Source organism: Denticeps clupeoides, chromosome 6 (genome assembly GCF_900700375.1).
Source record: "Denticeps clupeoides chromosome 6, fDenClu1.1, whole genome shotgun sequence".
Classification (NCBI taxonomy): domain Eukaryota; kingdom Metazoa; phylum Chordata; class Actinopteri; order Clupeiformes; family Denticipitidae; genus Denticeps; species Denticeps clupeoides.
In genome coordinates this window covers 21,959,002-21,975,465 of record NC_041712.1, presented here as the reverse complement: position 1 = coordinate 21,975,465, position 16,464 = coordinate 21,959,002, and the positions used below count along the sequence as shown (strand labels likewise).

General features: G+C 44.5%; 2 protein-coding genes across 2 annotated transcripts; both read left to right on the top strand.

Moving 5' to 3' along the window:
• The first annotated feature begins 1,513 nt into the window (after positions 1–1,513).
• On the top strand, positions 1,514–6,071 carry frmd8 (FERM domain containing 8). Its single transcript, XM_028983497.1, has 11 exons — positions 1,514–1,671; positions 1,968–2,123; positions 2,227–2,394; positions 2,979–3,080; positions 3,205–3,263; positions 3,741–3,907; positions 4,030–4,248; positions 4,596–4,719; positions 4,953–5,102; positions 5,212–5,440; positions 5,532–6,071. The coding sequence occupies exons 2-11, from the start codon at positions 2,042–2,044 to the stop codon at positions 5,642–5,644; spliced, it is 1,413 nt and encodes a 470-aa protein (XP_028839330.1). The 5' UTR covers positions 1,514–1,671; positions 1,968–2,041; the 3' UTR covers positions 5,645–6,071.
• Positions 6,072–8,360: 2,289 nt separating this feature from the next.
• vps51 (VPS51 subunit of GARP complex) lies at positions 8,361–16,264 on the top strand. Its single transcript, XM_028983793.1, has 11 exons — positions 8,361–8,655; positions 8,967–9,096; positions 9,413–9,559; positions 10,101–10,320; positions 10,410–11,304; positions 11,421–11,636; positions 11,723–11,806; positions 12,028–12,162; positions 14,829–14,950; positions 15,659–15,746; positions 15,830–16,264. Exons 1-11 carry the CDS (start codon positions 8,470–8,472, stop codon positions 16,088–16,090), a joined length of 2,484 nt encoding a protein of 827 aa, XP_028839626.1. The 5' UTR covers positions 8,361–8,469; the 3' UTR covers positions 16,091–16,264.
• The last annotated feature ends 200 nt before the right edge of the window (positions 16,265–16,464 follow it).

The window sequence follows — 16,464 nt, the reverse complement described above, 5'->3', positions numbered from 1 at the left end:
TTTATTCAGAGTCGCGGCTGTACAGTTGTGAACAGAGTTTTGAGAAATACTGGTTTTCACAAAGTTTGCTGCTTCAGTGTTTTTAGATCTTATTGTCAGTTGTTTCTGTGGTGTATTGAAGAACAATTACAAGCATTTTATAAGACATTTATTGACAATTACATCAAGTTTAAAGAGTCAATATTTGCAGTGTGGGCCCTGGCATGCTGTCAATCAACTTCTGGGCCAAATCCTGACTGGTGGCAACCCGTTTCTTCATAATCGGTGCGTGGGGGCTTTGGTTGTTATTCCGCCTCTTGAGGATTAACCACTTAGTTCTCACTTTGGCATGGTGGTCCATCATGCTGGAAAAGGCATTGTTCCTCACCAGACTGTTCTTGGATGTTTGGAAGAAGTTGTTGTCGGAGGACGCTTTGGCACCATTCTTTATGGCAGTAGCCTAGTGGGTAACATACTCGCCTATGAACCAAAAGACCCAGGTTCAAATCCCACTTACTACCATTGTGTCCCTGAGGAAGACACTTAACCCTAAATGTCTCCAGGGGGGACTGTCCCTGTAAGTACTGACTGTAAGTCACTCTGGACAAGGACATCTGATAAATGCTGTAAATGTAAATGTAAAGTGCTCACCTCTTCTTCTGCGGACAATCTTTTTTCCAGATCAGAGATGGACTTCATCAGGGAAAATGACTTTACCCCAGTCCTCGGCAGTCCAATCCCTGTACTTTTTGCAGAATATCAGTCTGTCCTTGATGTTTTTCTTGGAGAGAAGTGGCTTATTGCTACTCTTCTTGACACCGGGCCATTGTTCAAAAGTCCTCACTTCACTCACACCTGCCTGCTGCTATTTCTGAGCAAGCTCTGCACTGGTGGCGCCAAAATCCAGCAGCTAAATCATCTTAAGAAGACGGTCCTGGTGCTTGGACTTTCTTGGGCACCATGAAGCCTTCTTCACAGCATTTGAACTTCCTGGAAGTTTTTGATGATCAGATAAATGTTTGATCTATGTGCAATCTAAGGAGCAGCAATACCCTTGCCTTTGAAGCCATTTTTATGTAACACAATGATAACTGCTTGTGTTTCCTTGCACGTAACCATGGTTACCAGAGGAAGAACAATGATTTCAAGCATCACCCTTATTTAAAGCATCCAGTCTGCTATTCTAACTCAGTCAGCACGACAGAATGATTTCTCATCGACACTCTCACTTGTGTTAACGAGAGGATCACCAAAATTATCTCAGCAGGCCCTTTTGCGGCAGGGCTGAAATGCAGTGGAAATGTTTTTTTTTTTTTTGGGGGGGGGGTTAAGTTCATTTTCGTGGCAAAAAGGGACTTTGCAATTCATCTGATCACTCTTTCTAACATTGCCATGTTGCCATAATAAAAACGGAAGCAGGAAAACCAGTATTTGTGTGCTCCTCAAAACTTGCGGCAGCGACTGTAGTTCCAGCGGGCTGCATGGGCGCACGCCAGGTGGCGCCCGTCGCCTGCGGCCGCTGTCATCTCCTCTTTTTCAAGGCGACGAAGAAGAAGGCTAGCGCCTGGGCTGCGCCGCTGCTTTTCTTTTTCGGCCCGTCGTATCAAGTTTTTTTTTCTTCCAAGTGTATTACTCGTCACTTTATTCATTTTACCTTGGTCGTTTATTTTTTTTACTTCGGCTTTGATACAGGTAAATTCTCCAGCGGTTGTACCCTTTTGATGCCTGGTCGTGTCTCGCTAATTGGCGACTCGCTGGTGAACTTTTGTCTAATTTTATAGAGCCCGCTTTAACATTTTTTAATGAACATTTTTCGATGTTTTACTGTGTTTACCCGGTGTATGTCTGCAAAAACCGATTATTTTTATCGCTAAAGGAACGGGCTAACCTGAATAGCGCTAGTTAGTCAGATGTGTGTTTAAAACGTATTTGGCATTTTTTGTCGTTCTGACGTAATTCTTTTTTTTTTGTTTAATGGTGACGTTAAGGGACGTTGTATTTCCGCCTGGGAGTTGATGCTCTCCGGCTCGTTTGACGCGGGAAGCGCTGCATCTGAAGGGAGATGGAGGGGGACGAGTGTGATCTTCCTGCTCCGGACTCTTCCCATTCCCAAAGAGGAAGCGTGGCGTCGTCGCTCACCCGCGGTCAGTAACTGGGTCCATGGCCACCGAATACGTTCTACGTTCTTCAGCTTCACAAATGAATTACAATGAAGTGTTGAGTCTGTCTGTCTGTCCCGAACTTCAGCCCAAGACGTGCTGGTCTACCTGGTGAGCGACAGCGCCGTGCACCTGACCGTGGAGGGCATTGGCTGCACCACCGTGCAGGAGTTGGGCCGGAGCGTCCGAGAAGCGCTCGGCGTCCCGGACTCGGCTCAGGAGGCCTTGGCTTTCTGGCTCTCCTCCCCCCTGCTCGGTAACAGACCCCCTCCCGTTTGTTCTGCTTTTCCGCCCACTCCTTAAATGTCAGTGTTCCACTGTTCTCTCGCACCGCAGACAGCCTGTTATTCTCTGTTCACAAGCAGCTACTTACAGAATCGGTCATTGTCATGAGAACAGCTAAATGGATTTTGTACTTACATTTCAGTCTTTGTATTTTTTTGCATTAAATCAGATCATCTGTGTTTTCTGGGTGTTGTAAACACATAACCTTAAAGGTCACCTATCATGAAAAAAGTCACTTTGTTCTGTCCAGTTGGTTACGTTAATCCTTATCTGGAAAAACAGACACTACTTCCTGTCTGTACCAAACATTGTGGTTGGTGAATGGTGTTGATGAAATGATTACCACGAATGCCCCCTCAACTTCTATAGGCCGCTCTCCTCCTCAGTAGCATTTAAAGCTATACACACTGAAACTGTGCATCCTGGGGAAATCTAATTGTGGGACTGGATCAAAGTGGCTGTAATTCTGAATTTTTCTATTAGGGGACAACTAAGATTGATGTAAAAGCCCAAAAAAAAGAAAATAATTTTTAATAATTTTCCCTCCAATTATAGAACTGCAGTTGAAACCAAAGCATCAGCCCTACAAGCTGTGTCGTCAGTGGCAGGACCTGCTCTACCGCTTTACTGACGCCTCTGAGGAGGACATCTCACTAGGTGCCTTCATTTGTTTGTCTGCACTTAGTTTGTTACTACAGAATTCTCTTTGATCTGAAATAGCAATTCCATTTACATATTTAGACATAACATATTTTTTAATTTGCTTCCCTCTGTGACACAGACGAACCATGCCTGCAGTATCGAAGGAATGTTTTTTACCCTCGGTTGAAAGAGCTTCAGGTGCTGCCGTTTTTTTTTTTTTTTTTTCATTTTACATTCATGAGCCAGAATACAGTTCCTGAAATCTTGAAGTCCAATCAGTTTAAATGTTGGTTATTTGCATAGGGTCCAGTTTTCGAGGTGCTGGACATTGCACATTGGGAGTGTTTGCTTGGGTCTTGGGTATAGAAACTAGAACATATGGTTTGCTAGGTATATTTGTCTTTATTTGGACTAACTAACTACCTACCTACCTACCTACATACCCACCCAACCTACGCAACTTTAATGAGGCTTAGACGGTTTACAGCTATCACACACCCTACTTCCTCATTCTGACTATTTAAACCCCCTCCCAAGTGTAGCGCATCATTTATCTCTTCCTGTTTCCCTCTGAAACACTAAATCTCCTACAGCCCCTCAAAAATACCCCCGTCACTGTGATCTGTCAGTTCTTTCAATTGTTCTTCATGCTTTTCTCATAATATACCTCTTCAGATTGATGATGAAGGGGTGTTGAGGCTCCTTTATGACGAAGCGCGACTGAACATCCTGGAGGGCCGATACCCCTGTGATCCAGAGCACTGGCTGTCTTTAGGAGCTCTTTCCCTTGCCGTAGAGTTTGGTTCTGGGCTGGATGAGCAGAAAGTTGCTTCAGCTATTAAGTAATTGCTTATGATATTTTCCCATATATCTGTTGCAGTAACACACCGATTCCCAAAAGTTGCTTGCATACATTTCTTGTTATTTGATTGATTCATTCCTTTTTGTTTTTCCTTCTTCTCAGAGAAAAGAAGCTGTCGTCCTTTCTCCCATCTCACGTTTTGGGTGGCAGTGGAGGCTTTCTGTCTACTTTGAGAGGGAAGGCTGGTCGACAGGCAGAGCTGGAACAGAGTCTGCTGAAAGAGTACCACACCCTCAGCCAGGGGTCAACCAGCAGTGCCCAAATGTCAGTGCATTACCTGCGACAGTACCTCAGCACCTGCCACGTGTTGCCTTATTACGGGTACGTACACACATACACACTCACACACACAGGTTAGCTTGTGTATATACACATGCACAAGCTCCCCAGACTACATTTACATTTACAGCATTTATCAGACGCCCTTATCCAGAGCGACTTACAATCAGTAGTTACAGGGACAGTCCCCCTTGGAGAAACTTAGGGTTAAGTGTCTTGCTCAGGGACACAATGGTAGTGAGTGGGATTTGAACCTGGGTCTCCTGGTTCATAGGTTTTGTTACCCACTAGACTACTAGCCCCCTACAGACAGCACTCTGCCAGTTTCTCATCCCGGACAGGCCGATATGTACCAATATTGTTCTTTTTATCCCACCCCATGCCCCCAGATGTGCTTTTTTCTCAGGTGAGATTGATAAACCAGCCCAGGGAATTCTCCACCGCAGTGGGCGTAAGTCTGTCAGTGTCGGTATCAGCCTGGACGGTGTTTACGTCATGGACATCAAAGAGAAGGTACCTCAGCCATAATGATCCAGGCAGATTTGATGATGACACTTTGCCAAGCCCATCTGGAAAGTATCTGATTGTTCTGATTTGTAGATTGATTCTTCCAGAGCACGTTTGCATTAAATGCTGAGGTCTAAGTTGTTGTGTGAACTTTCCTGTGGACAAATAATTAAAAAATATGATTGGACTCTTTATACCAGAAAATAGACTGAACCCCTGTTTCTACTCTCCTGTGGCAGCATGTCCTGCTGGGCCTGTGCTTTAAAGAGTTGTCTTGGGACCACACCTACCCTGAGGGGGAAGGAGACTCTCATATCCTGTGGCTGGAATTTGACGGGGAGGAGGCCGGCACGCCTGTCAACAAATTACTGAAGATCTACTCCAAACAGGTGAACACACAACCTGTATTTTCATTTTAATAATCTGTGAATAGTAATGTTTCATTTGAAGACTGAACATGAACGGATCATGCAAACAGTGTTGTTTTGCATGCACCAGGCGGAGCTTATGAGCGGCCTGATCGAGTTCTGTGTGGAGCTGCGCTCTGTGAGCGACGGCGCTGCCACAGGGACTGACGGAGCGGCCTCGCCCTCCCAAGCGCCTGCTGGTCAGGCGGGGAGTGGGGATGCAGCGCCGCGGGGAGGCCGACGTGGGAAACTGCGCAGGCAGAACAGCGTGGTGTGCAGCCGCATTCACACCCTCAGCACCATCAACTACGTGGATGATGGTGAGCTGTAGTTCAAGCATGTTGCCTTTGAAAAGGAAGCGACATGACTGAAGAACTTTCCTAGTTACAAATTAGAATTCTATCGTTTTAGGTAAAGAGATCAAGCGGCTAAAACCAAAGAGGGCGGCGTCTTTCTTCACGCGACAGGTTCCCCCTCAGACTTACTCAGCTGTGCAGGTGGCTGAGAGCCTTGAGCAAGGATGAAAAGAGAAACCACCACCCCCTGTCTGCTTGGAGACCAAAAAAAAAAAACAGACTGTACACCGTGACTGAGGGCGAAACAAGATGTAGGATGACCTGCTGTACCGAAAGTGGACCAATATTGTGGAATCATAGCGTAACTTTTGACGTGTGTGGCGGTGTGAGTTCAATTTGTCAGAAATGTCCCTCGTGTTTTTAAGAACCGCCCGGGTGGATTGTTGAGAGAATGCAATGCTTTGTCTTTTGAAAGGGGAACAGGCCTTTGCAAAAGGGCAGATTGAATGTGAACTTTCAAACTCAAACACGGAATGCCAATCAGAAACCTAGTGCACACCATTTTATGTAACACAACAAATGTCTGAATGTTACTGCTTTTTGTCAGAACCTTGAGGTTGAATTCTACTCCAGGTCTCTAAAGTGGCTGTCTGCAGCAATGGCGTTTGCCTGGTTTGTGACACCGGTTGCGTCATTTGAGTTATGCAATCAGCTTAAACTGTCAACTGTGCCTCCTGTATTTCCAGCTGCTTCTGTCCACACACTGAAATGAGGTTAGACTACATATGGGTATGTTTGCATGTTGACTTAAAGCAGGATGCATTTGAAATCTTCTATAAAACATAGATTTTAAATGAAACCAATTGAGCTGAACAATTTAGTCCACTGGCGTGATGAACGTTGCACATGTGCTGCCAATGCCAATTTGAACTCTCAATTAGTTGGAGTCTTTTATGGTGCTCAGTTGCAGGAAAGGCTACTGAAATAAATCCAGATTGTCGTTGGTTGTAGTTGAGTAGTTGTACTCTAGTCTTGTTTGACAACTCATAACTGGGAGACAATAAATGCACTCAAGGTAAGGGACGTGAATCCTGGCTACAAAAAAAAAAGTTCTATGCATGGTTTACTTAAGCAATGGAACAAGCAATTCAAAACCCTGTGTTGGTCTATAAGTGTCTTTCCACACATTCAGTTTTCACTGCCGTCAGATTTGGGGAAAATGTATTAATATATGCATATATCCATTGCACTTTTCTTTTGTGCCTCTCAACACTGTGGCACGTTTGACCACCAGGAAAAGGTTATCAGTGCATGTGAAATTTTGTGTAAAATGACCAACTTAAAGTGCCTTTAGTATTTGTATTGTATTACCACACAGTTGTGATCCCATTATACTCAAAATGCTATACATTACTTTTCAGGGTTCTAGCACCTCATAGTTTTATGGTTATATACATAATTTGTCTTTCCCCCTGATAATATTTAAGTACATTTTGTAACACGTGCACTGCTAAACTTCATTGGCTCTATTGCCAGCCATTAATTTTTGTTCATATTTGCAGCATATTACCTTTTTATTATGCTTTCTACTAATGACACAAATATTCAACAATTTCTGTTATGATATATTGTTTATTTAAAGATGTTTACTTGTGCTTTTAGTGCGTTGATTGAAAAAATGTTGAAATAAACACTTATTACAGAAAGTGGTGTCTGCTCTGTACAGTCACAGCCCAAAGTTTTGAGTGTCTGTATTTTGTGCGTATTTATTATGTCAATTAGCATTTACTCCAGAATGTTATGAAGGGTGATCAGATGAATTGCAAATCCCTCTTTGCCATGAAAATGAACTTGCATGAGATCTGCTGAGATAGTTTTGGTGATCCTCTCGTTAACACAAGTGAGAGTGTTGAGCAATACGGCCTGAACGAAGAGGGGAAAGCCCTGGGTCAGGCGGAGTCACTGGATCCCTGAGAGTGTTGAGCAATAAGGCTGGAGATCATTCTGTCATGTTGGCTGAGTTAGAATGGCAGACTGGATGCTTTAAAAGTGAAACAGTTGAAAGTCCACTTGTTTAAAAAGTATTTCAGATGAGTCTTAACACTAACACTCGCACATGCACACACACTGCACAAAAAAAAATCGTCTAGCACTTAACAATTCCCTAGCATGTTCTATTCTTGACAAGTTAGACCTTATCAGGGCTCTTAGTTTTGGAACTCAAAATCTATAGGAACCGAATGAGAATTGCTGGTGTCTTCCTGTAGTAAGTCGCTTTGGATAAAAGCGTCTGCCAAGTAAAGTAAAATAAAAGGAGGGTGATGCCTGAAATCCTCTGAAACCATGGTTACCTGCGAGGAAACACGTCATCACGTTGCATAAAAAGGGTCAGGCAACGATAGTGCTGCTACTAAGACTGCACCTAAATCGACCATTTATCGCATCATCAAAAACTTCAAGGAGAGACGTTCAAGTGTTGTGAACAAGAACAAACAAAACCACACAAATTCTGACAAACTCCAAACACTGAAGGAATTGGTCAGGATTTGGCCAAGAACTGCAAATATTGACTCATATACAGCATTTATCAGATGCCCTTATCCAGAGCGACCTACAATCAGTAGTTACAGGGGACAGTCTCCCTGGAGCATCTTAGGGTTAAGTGTCTTGCTCAGGGACACAATGGTAGTAAGTGGGATTCGAACCCGGGTCTTCTGGTTCATAGGCGAGTGTTTTACCCACTAGGCTGCTACTCTTTGCATAAACTTGATGTTATTGTCACTAAAACCCTTTTGAAAATGTATTTGTGTCATTCACACAAACAGTATTTGAAACAGAATTTTTTTGTCATTTTCAAAACCTTTGGATTCAAGGTACCACCCTTTTTGTCCAGTCTGCGCCCAGGCCAGCAGGGGGCAGCACCGCCCACCGCAGAAATACGCTTCCGGTGTCCACACCGTGCGGAAACCGACGCGTCGCCTTGGCGCTTTAACGCCGTGTTGTCGTTCGGACAATCTGCCCCCCGTTCTCACGCCACCGCGGTCTGCCCAGCGATGGACGCCGACCAGGGCACCGCCGCACCAGCGGATGCCGACCCGGCCCCCAAGCGCAGGGTGCACGGCATGCTGAAGCTGTACTACGGCCTGAACGAAGAGGGGAAAGCCCTGGGTCAGGCGGAGTCGCTGGATCCCTGCGACATTAACGGGCCTCACTTCGATCCGGAGCTTTACCTCAACAAGGTACCGGGCCGGTTCTGTCCCTACTGGACTCGTAGACTGCGATCAGTGGGTGGTGGGGTGGTAGTAGCCTAGTGGGTGACACACTCGCCTATGAATCAGAAGACCCAGGTTCCAATCCCACTTACTACCATTGTGTCCCTGAGCAAGACACTTAACCCTAAGTGTCTCCAGGGGGACTGTCCCTGTAACTACTGATTGTAAGTCACTCTGGATAAGGGCGTCTGGTAATTGCTGTAAATGTAAATCAGCAAGGGGCTGTGATAGTGTAGTGACTGAGAACTTAAGAGCGTTGTTCATCTTTCCTCTCTCAGCTGAGGAAGGAGTGCTCTCTTGGGGAGCTCGTGGACCAGGAGGCCTGCATGGTGAAACAGATCCGATCTCTGGACAGTGACATGCAGACCCTGGTGTACGAGAACTACAACAAGTTCATCTCGGCCACAGGTCGGTGAGAAAAGGTCGAGTCGCTGTGGTTGAGAATAAATGTAGTTCTGATTTGACTGAAAAACAGTCAAATTCAAGATCTTGAAGTCTAGAACACACAAACAATAATGATTATAGTCTACAGATGGAAAACTATTGTATTGCCGCTCAGAGAACAATAGGACAGTCTCTTTCTCTATACACACGATATCCTTGTTTCACAAAAATCAGGTAAATAAGTATTTGATTGTTTGAAACAGGGTTTTTTGTGGTCGTTGCATGCATCTTATTTATTTTCCCTAGTATCTGATCATGCAGGGATGTCATTGCCTTTCAGACACAATCAGGAAGATGAAGAACGACTTTAAAAAGATGGAAGATGAGATGGACTGCCTGTCCACCAACATGGCTGCCATCACAGAGTTTAGTGCCCGGATCAGTGGAACGCTGCAGGACCAGCATGCTCAGATAACAAAGCTCTCTGGTATAACAGCCACAGTGGCCACCTTTACATTTCCCCTTTGTTTACATTTCAGAAAATTTGAATTGAATTGTAGTCAGAACGTATTGTTCTTCCATTCATGCTTCCAGCTGTCTTTGTTCATAAATAATAAGGGGTAATAGTAGACCAGGGGTGTCGAACAAACTACAGATCCCATAATGCAATGCTTCAGTTTCCTTGTCGAACACAATATTTACACTGCAGATGAATCTGTACAGGAGCACTGCATTGTGGGATATGTAGTTTGTATGTTGTCCGCACGTCATATCACGGGGCAATAATATTAGATTGATGTAAAGTGGTCTCGCAGGAAGTTTGACACATGTGGGTTAGACACTCAAAGTCCCAGGTTCTGCTTACTACCATTGTGTCCCTGAGCAAGACCCTAAGTTACTCCTGGGGGGTGTATCTACTGATTTGTAAGTCTGGATCTGGATAAGGGCGTCTGATAAATGATGTAAGTGATATGTGATCCATATGTACTCTTCTTGTATCCTCCCATATCCCCTGTTTCCCCTAACAGGCGTCCACACGCTTCTGCGTAAGCTGCAGTTTCTCTTTGAGCTTCCTGCCAGGCTGAATAAGTGTCTAGAGTTGCAGGCGTATGGTCAGGCAGTAAGTGCCCACCGCCGTGCCCGCTGTGTGCTGCAGCAGTACAGCCACATGCCCTCCTTTCGTGGAATCCAGGATGACTGTCGGGCCATCATGGACCAGCTTGCTCAGCAGCTGCGTCAGAAATTCAGGTCGGAGAACCTTCGGTGACGAGCAGATACAGCGACTACCGGGAACCTGACCGTTTTGGTGTGAGATTTGTGTATGTCTGTGCATGCAGGGATGGCGGTTCAAGTGCGAAGGACCTGTCCGAGTGTGTGGAGCTGCTGCTTCAGCTGGATGAGCCTGCCGAGGAGCTCTGCGACAAGTTTCTCAGCCACGCTCAGGCCAGACTGGAGGCGGATCTCCAAGGGTTGGAGGCTGAGCTGCGAGATTCGACCTCTTCTGCTGTGGTGAAGGCTTCTTCGCCCGTCATCATTGGCTCTCCCGCTGAGTCCTCCATGTCAGCGACCAACCCGTTCCTCGCACCCAGCTCTAAAACAGATATTCTGGAGTTTATTGACAGAGGATGCAATGAGTTCGTCAGCAACTTGTGCCTGGTCATCGCCTCCTACCAGGAGCTCTTCATCAACCGTCTGCAAGAGGGAGACCTGGCCACCAAGAACATCCCCCAGATGGCCAGCGGCAAGCTGCACACGTTCGTCAACAGCCTGGCCGCCAGATACTTCTCCCTTGTGGAGCGGCGCATCCAGGAGGAGAAAGGGGTTGGGGACAACTCTCTCCTGGTCCGCGCCCTGGACCGCTTCCATCGCCGGCTGCAGGCCGTCTCCAAGCTGCTGCCTGGGTCGGCAGTGCCGAGCCAGGGGACCGAGATTGTGGTGCAGGCTGCCAGGGAGAGGATTAGGCAGTACCTGTCGGCCCTCCAGACCTTCTACCTGGACAGCCTGACTGACGTGAGGCAGGCTCTGGCAGCACCGCGGCTGACCGTGGGCGGGGCTGCGGGCGCCGGGCCGTTGTTGGGGTCAGGGGCCGGTGCTAAAGATGCTCCGCCCAGTTTACCAGATTTACTGTCCTCTTTGTCAACATCCATTTTGAATCAAATCAAGTCAGTGCTGGCATCTGTGCACCTCTTCACCGCTAAAGACATCACCTTCTCCAACAAGCCTTACTTTAAGGTAATTTTGAATGAATCATCACATATCATGTAAAAAAAAAAAAACTGCATGTTTATGTTGAATTTTTGGGCTCTTAAAAAATATGGAAATGCTTCTGCCTACAAATGTGTTCGCAGGGAGAGTTCTGCAGTCAGGGGGTGCGTGAGAGTTTGGTGGTGAGCTTCATTAAGTTTGTGTGCCAGTCGTCCCGCCAGTTCTGTGAGAGCGCGGGCGACCGCGGCGGCTCCACGCCTCCTGCCCTGCTCCTCCTCCTCTCGCGGCTGTGCCTGGACTACGAGACCTCCACCATCTCCTACATCCTGACGCTCACCGACGAGCAGTTCCTTGTACAGGTATGGCCAGGGGTTGGTTGGGCATGATGTGTCTGACTGATGTTAACCCACGTTTCTAAAAAGCAGCCTGTTTATGTCTTTTTTAGCACCACACTCCGGTAACAGCAGTCACGGTGTTGTGTGCGGAGGCCAGAGAAGCTGCTCAGAAGCTGCTGAATCACTATGTGAAGGTACAAAGTGTCTGGGTGTGCCTGCCTGTTGCAGTATCTGTGTTTTCCAAGGCACTGCATTGTAAATGCAACGTTATCACTCCTTTTGAATATCATTATTAATGTGATATGACTTGACTTGACACATTCTAGGCATAATTGAAGAACATCAGCACTAAGTAAATACATGTCATTTAAATTGCTTTTCCATGTCAAGTCTCTCTCTTTTTGACATGTTTCAGGTTCAAGGCTTAATTATCTCGCAGATGTTGAGGAAAAGTGTGGAAACGAGAGACTGGGTGAACACAATTGAGCCACGAAATGTGCGTGCAGTGATGAAGAGGGTGGTGGAGGACACCACGTCAATCGATGTGCAGGTAGCCATCAAACTAGGACTGCACGATTTGGGGAAAAAGACATATTGCGATTATTGAGATCAATATTATATGATTATATGATATGATAAATGGCACTTGCTTGTATATCAATGAAAAGTCGCATACAAATTACTAATAGTGAAATGTTTAATTTCAAAGTGAAACATAAAAACTACTTATAACAACTTGAAATGCCCAGTGCTTTCAAAATACAATATTCTACAAAATTAAATAATCACAAAAAACTCTTTACATTACTGTCGAACGACAAACCCTGGTAAGGCTAAACAACTGTTCTGATTATATTTGGCCATTATAAAATCCCGTATTATAGTTCTTACGTTTAACCAAAACGTTGTATGGAGGCTGACTTGAACACAGGGATGCATAGCTTTGCTAGCTTAGCTAAGGTTAAGATTTGTAAACTGAGGTGAATTTCTTTAGGAATTCGTCAAAGTTTGAAAAAGTTAACTAAACAGCTAAGAACAGTCTAAATAGTTAATGCCTACGTTTAGCCAAAACGTTGTTTGGAGGCAGACTTGAACACAGGAATGCATAGCTTCGCTAGCTTAGTCTAGCTTAGCTAAGGTTAAGACTAATAAAACGGGATTTTATAATGGCCAAATATATTCAAAACAATTGTCCAGCCTAACCTATGAAATGTAATCCTCCAGGATCTGGTTTGGAGCGTACAGCGGTTTGTACAGCCCCAAGCAGCACAAGAGTGAGGCATTTTTATGCACTTCTCTTCATAGACATGTATATGCTTGTTGACGTACGATGCAGCGCGTCATGCGACGTCGACCCACGAGTCATGTGACCAAACATGTAACATCCGACTGAAGTGAGACTTCAGTCAGCTCGCAAACTTTGAGATCGGATATGTTGCCGATCCAATCCATGTACTAATCATTTAAATCGCAGCTTTTAGTGTTCATGTAATCGCACAGACTGACATCGCGATTACGATTGCGATTAGATTAATCGTGCAGCACTACTACAAACATAATAACTAAGCTGTGTATAAATGTATACACTACCGGTACAAATTTATAAATGTCCTGGTTTTCCAAGGAAAACCATTACTATATTAATATGAAATTGGGTAATGCACCAGATGCTTAGCTAGTGTGGTGGGAATTTTCCCATCTGGGGAGCTACAATAAAGAAAGTCAACTGATTTGATTACCAAGTTTAATTCACCGTGCACGGGGGGGGGACTCGCAAGAAGGACTCCCACTCCGTGACTACAGTTCACAAGCTTTTATACCATTCAGGGCATACAAGGTCAAAAGACAAGCGGGGCAGTGGCGGCCTAGCGGTTAAGGAAGTGGCCTCGTAATCAGAAGGTTGCCGGTTCGAATCCCAATCCGCCAAGGTACCACTGAGGTGGCACTGAGCAACGCACCGTCCCCAGGCGCCTGCATGGCTGCCCACTGCTCACTCAGGGTGATGGCTGTGTATCACATGTGACAATCACTTCACTTCATCTCGCACCACTTTGGACAGTGGCACACATCAAGGTCACTGAACCTTCCCTTTATCAGCTTATGTTCTGCTTTTGTGTCAACAAGGTCAGACGTAAGATACACAGTTTTCTTCTGATTGTTTCATGACCAAAGGTAGTGGTCAAATAACACATTTTTCCCTCCACACTAGTCTGAATTTGGCCAGCTTGGTTGCTTGTTTAACGAGTGTAAATGTTCACGCTGTACCGAAGATCATTGCTAAAGGGCTTTAATCATCAGTAGTTTGTACAGCATCGTTCCACTGGAACTCAAGACTAACTGTAACTCCCTTCTAGCTGGTCTACCACTATGTACCATCCAACCTCTACAACTAATACAAAATGCAGCAACACGACTGATCTTCAACCTTCCCAAATTCTCCCACACCACCCCTCTGCTACGTTCCCTCCACTGGCTCCCAGTAGCTGCATGCATCAGGTTCAAAATACTGATGCTGGCCTACAAAGCCAAACATGGAGTAGCACCATCCTACCTGACAGCCCTTATTACACCTTGCACTGCACCTCGTATACTCCGAGCCTCCAGTACTGCTCGCCTGGTCCCTCCATCTCTGAAGGTAAAAGGAAAACATTCATCTAGACTCTTCTCCGTATTGGCCCCTCGGTGGTGGAATGAACTTCCCCTCGAGGTCAGAACAGCTCAGTCACTGAGCACCTTCAAACGACAGCTCAAGACCTTCCTCTTTAAAGAATATTTAGATTAAATTGTAATTTTCTTGTTGTCGAACTTGTGTACAGAATCTACAACAGAGTGAATAAAATAGATGTATTCATAGTTGGGGTCTAGTGAACCGAAATTGATCTCTTCATCGATGGTAACTTAAGCACGTTGTAAGTCGCTCTGGATAAGGGCGTCTGCCAAATGCCGTAAATGTAAATTGTTGCTGACAATAAGCCTTTCTACTTTATGTAGATTTTTTTTAGCCCTGAATCATGTCTGGACAGGATTGTTTATCAGTTCAGTGTTGTTTTAATCAATTTAAAACTATTGTTTTCTATTAAAACTGATATTTCTAAATTACTCCAAATTAGCAAACAGTACTGTAAATTATAAATCTTGTACTATAAATCCATTGCCCCGCATTACCGTATATGGTTTTTTTTTTCTAATGACTGCTTTTCTGGTCTCTGGATGTAGGTGGGTCTGTTGTATGAGGAAGGAGTGAGAAAAGCACACAGCAGTGACTCCAGCAAAAGAACCTTCTCTGTGTACAGCAGTTCCAGACAGCAGGTCCGGTATGCACCCAGCTACACTCCCAGGTACGTAATTCCGACACGCACGTTAATACCAAATTGTAGAGTGGTCTGGAAAAACATCAAATATCCTGTTATTTTATATGCTAAAATGAAAAAGATGCTTCAATAATTAAATAATAAAATGTGCCATTGTTAATTCATTTATATAATGGGTCACAATTATTCACAATTTATATAAATTAAATGAGCGGGGCTAATGCTGATCTAGCCTGATCTTGTACAAATGATTGGTTTGGTCTCAAGCTGTGTCCTTTCCAACTAATGGCGCTCTAATGCCAACTGTGCTGCCGAGTGATTTTCCAGCAGGGCTGGTAAGAGACATTGCAGGCTATTTGGAAGCAGGAGAATATGCATTAAGTGCTGGAATTTATTGAGGTACTTTTTTTTGGTACTTTCTGACCAATATTGTGAATGGTAGCACCATGTTGGAAAGAACACAGGCTAGATCAGCGTTAGTCCAACGCATTTACTTTATTGGGTCAGACTGAGAGATAGAAGTAATTCATGATGCGGTGAATGTGCCCAAATTAAATAAATTGTGAAGTATTTCAACGTGACACATTTATTTTTGGAATGAATTCATTCAATTCATATACAATTCATTAATGATGTTTTAATTTCCCATTTTAAATAATTCATGACATATTTAATTATTGATATTTATCTATTTAAGCACTCATGGCCATCCATAAATTTGTTCTTTTTGTCTAGTGCTCCTATGGATACCAACTTACTGAGCAACATCCATAGGCTTTTCTCAGAGAGGATTGACATCTTCAGCCCCGTGGAGTTCAACAAGGTCAAGAAAGTTAAAAAAAATGTCATTGGTAGTCAAGTTTCAGCTGAAGCCACAACAAATAATCTTTTTCTTTTCTCCAACAGGTGTCTGTTCTGACAGGCATCATCAAAATCAGTCTGAAGACCTTTCTGGAATGTGTCCGGTTGCGCACCTTTGGCCGATACGGCCTGCAGCAGATACAGGTGGACTGCCACTACCTGCAGATGTACCTGTGGCGCTTCGTGTCCGATGAGAACCTGGTGCACTTCCTTCTTGACGAGATCGTGGGCAGTTCGGCACACAGATGCCTTGACCCCTCTCCCATGGAACAGAGCGTGATTGAGGTGATCTGTGAGCGGGGGTGAAGAGGTTACTGTTACGGAACGTCCGGTTACTTCATTTGCTATCCTAATCAGTCATCACTACTTTGCATTAATTTTGGAAAGGAAATACTAATGTATTATTTTGACTATTAATTTAAGCAATGTGGATGTATGTAATATGAATGTTTTACTAAATAAAATATAATATTCCCTGTTCATTGTTGTGTATTGACCTTGTGCCAGATGTCTTTTCATATAATATTACACTTTAGGGATGATGTACCCCTTTTTTATAATTTTCATTTATTAATTTTAAACTGTATATAACTCATTTGATGATGCCAGGTCGTTGTGTAACGCGGGTCGTATGTGAATTATGTCCCTCCCTCCGACCAATAGTGTCGCCGCTATGTTAA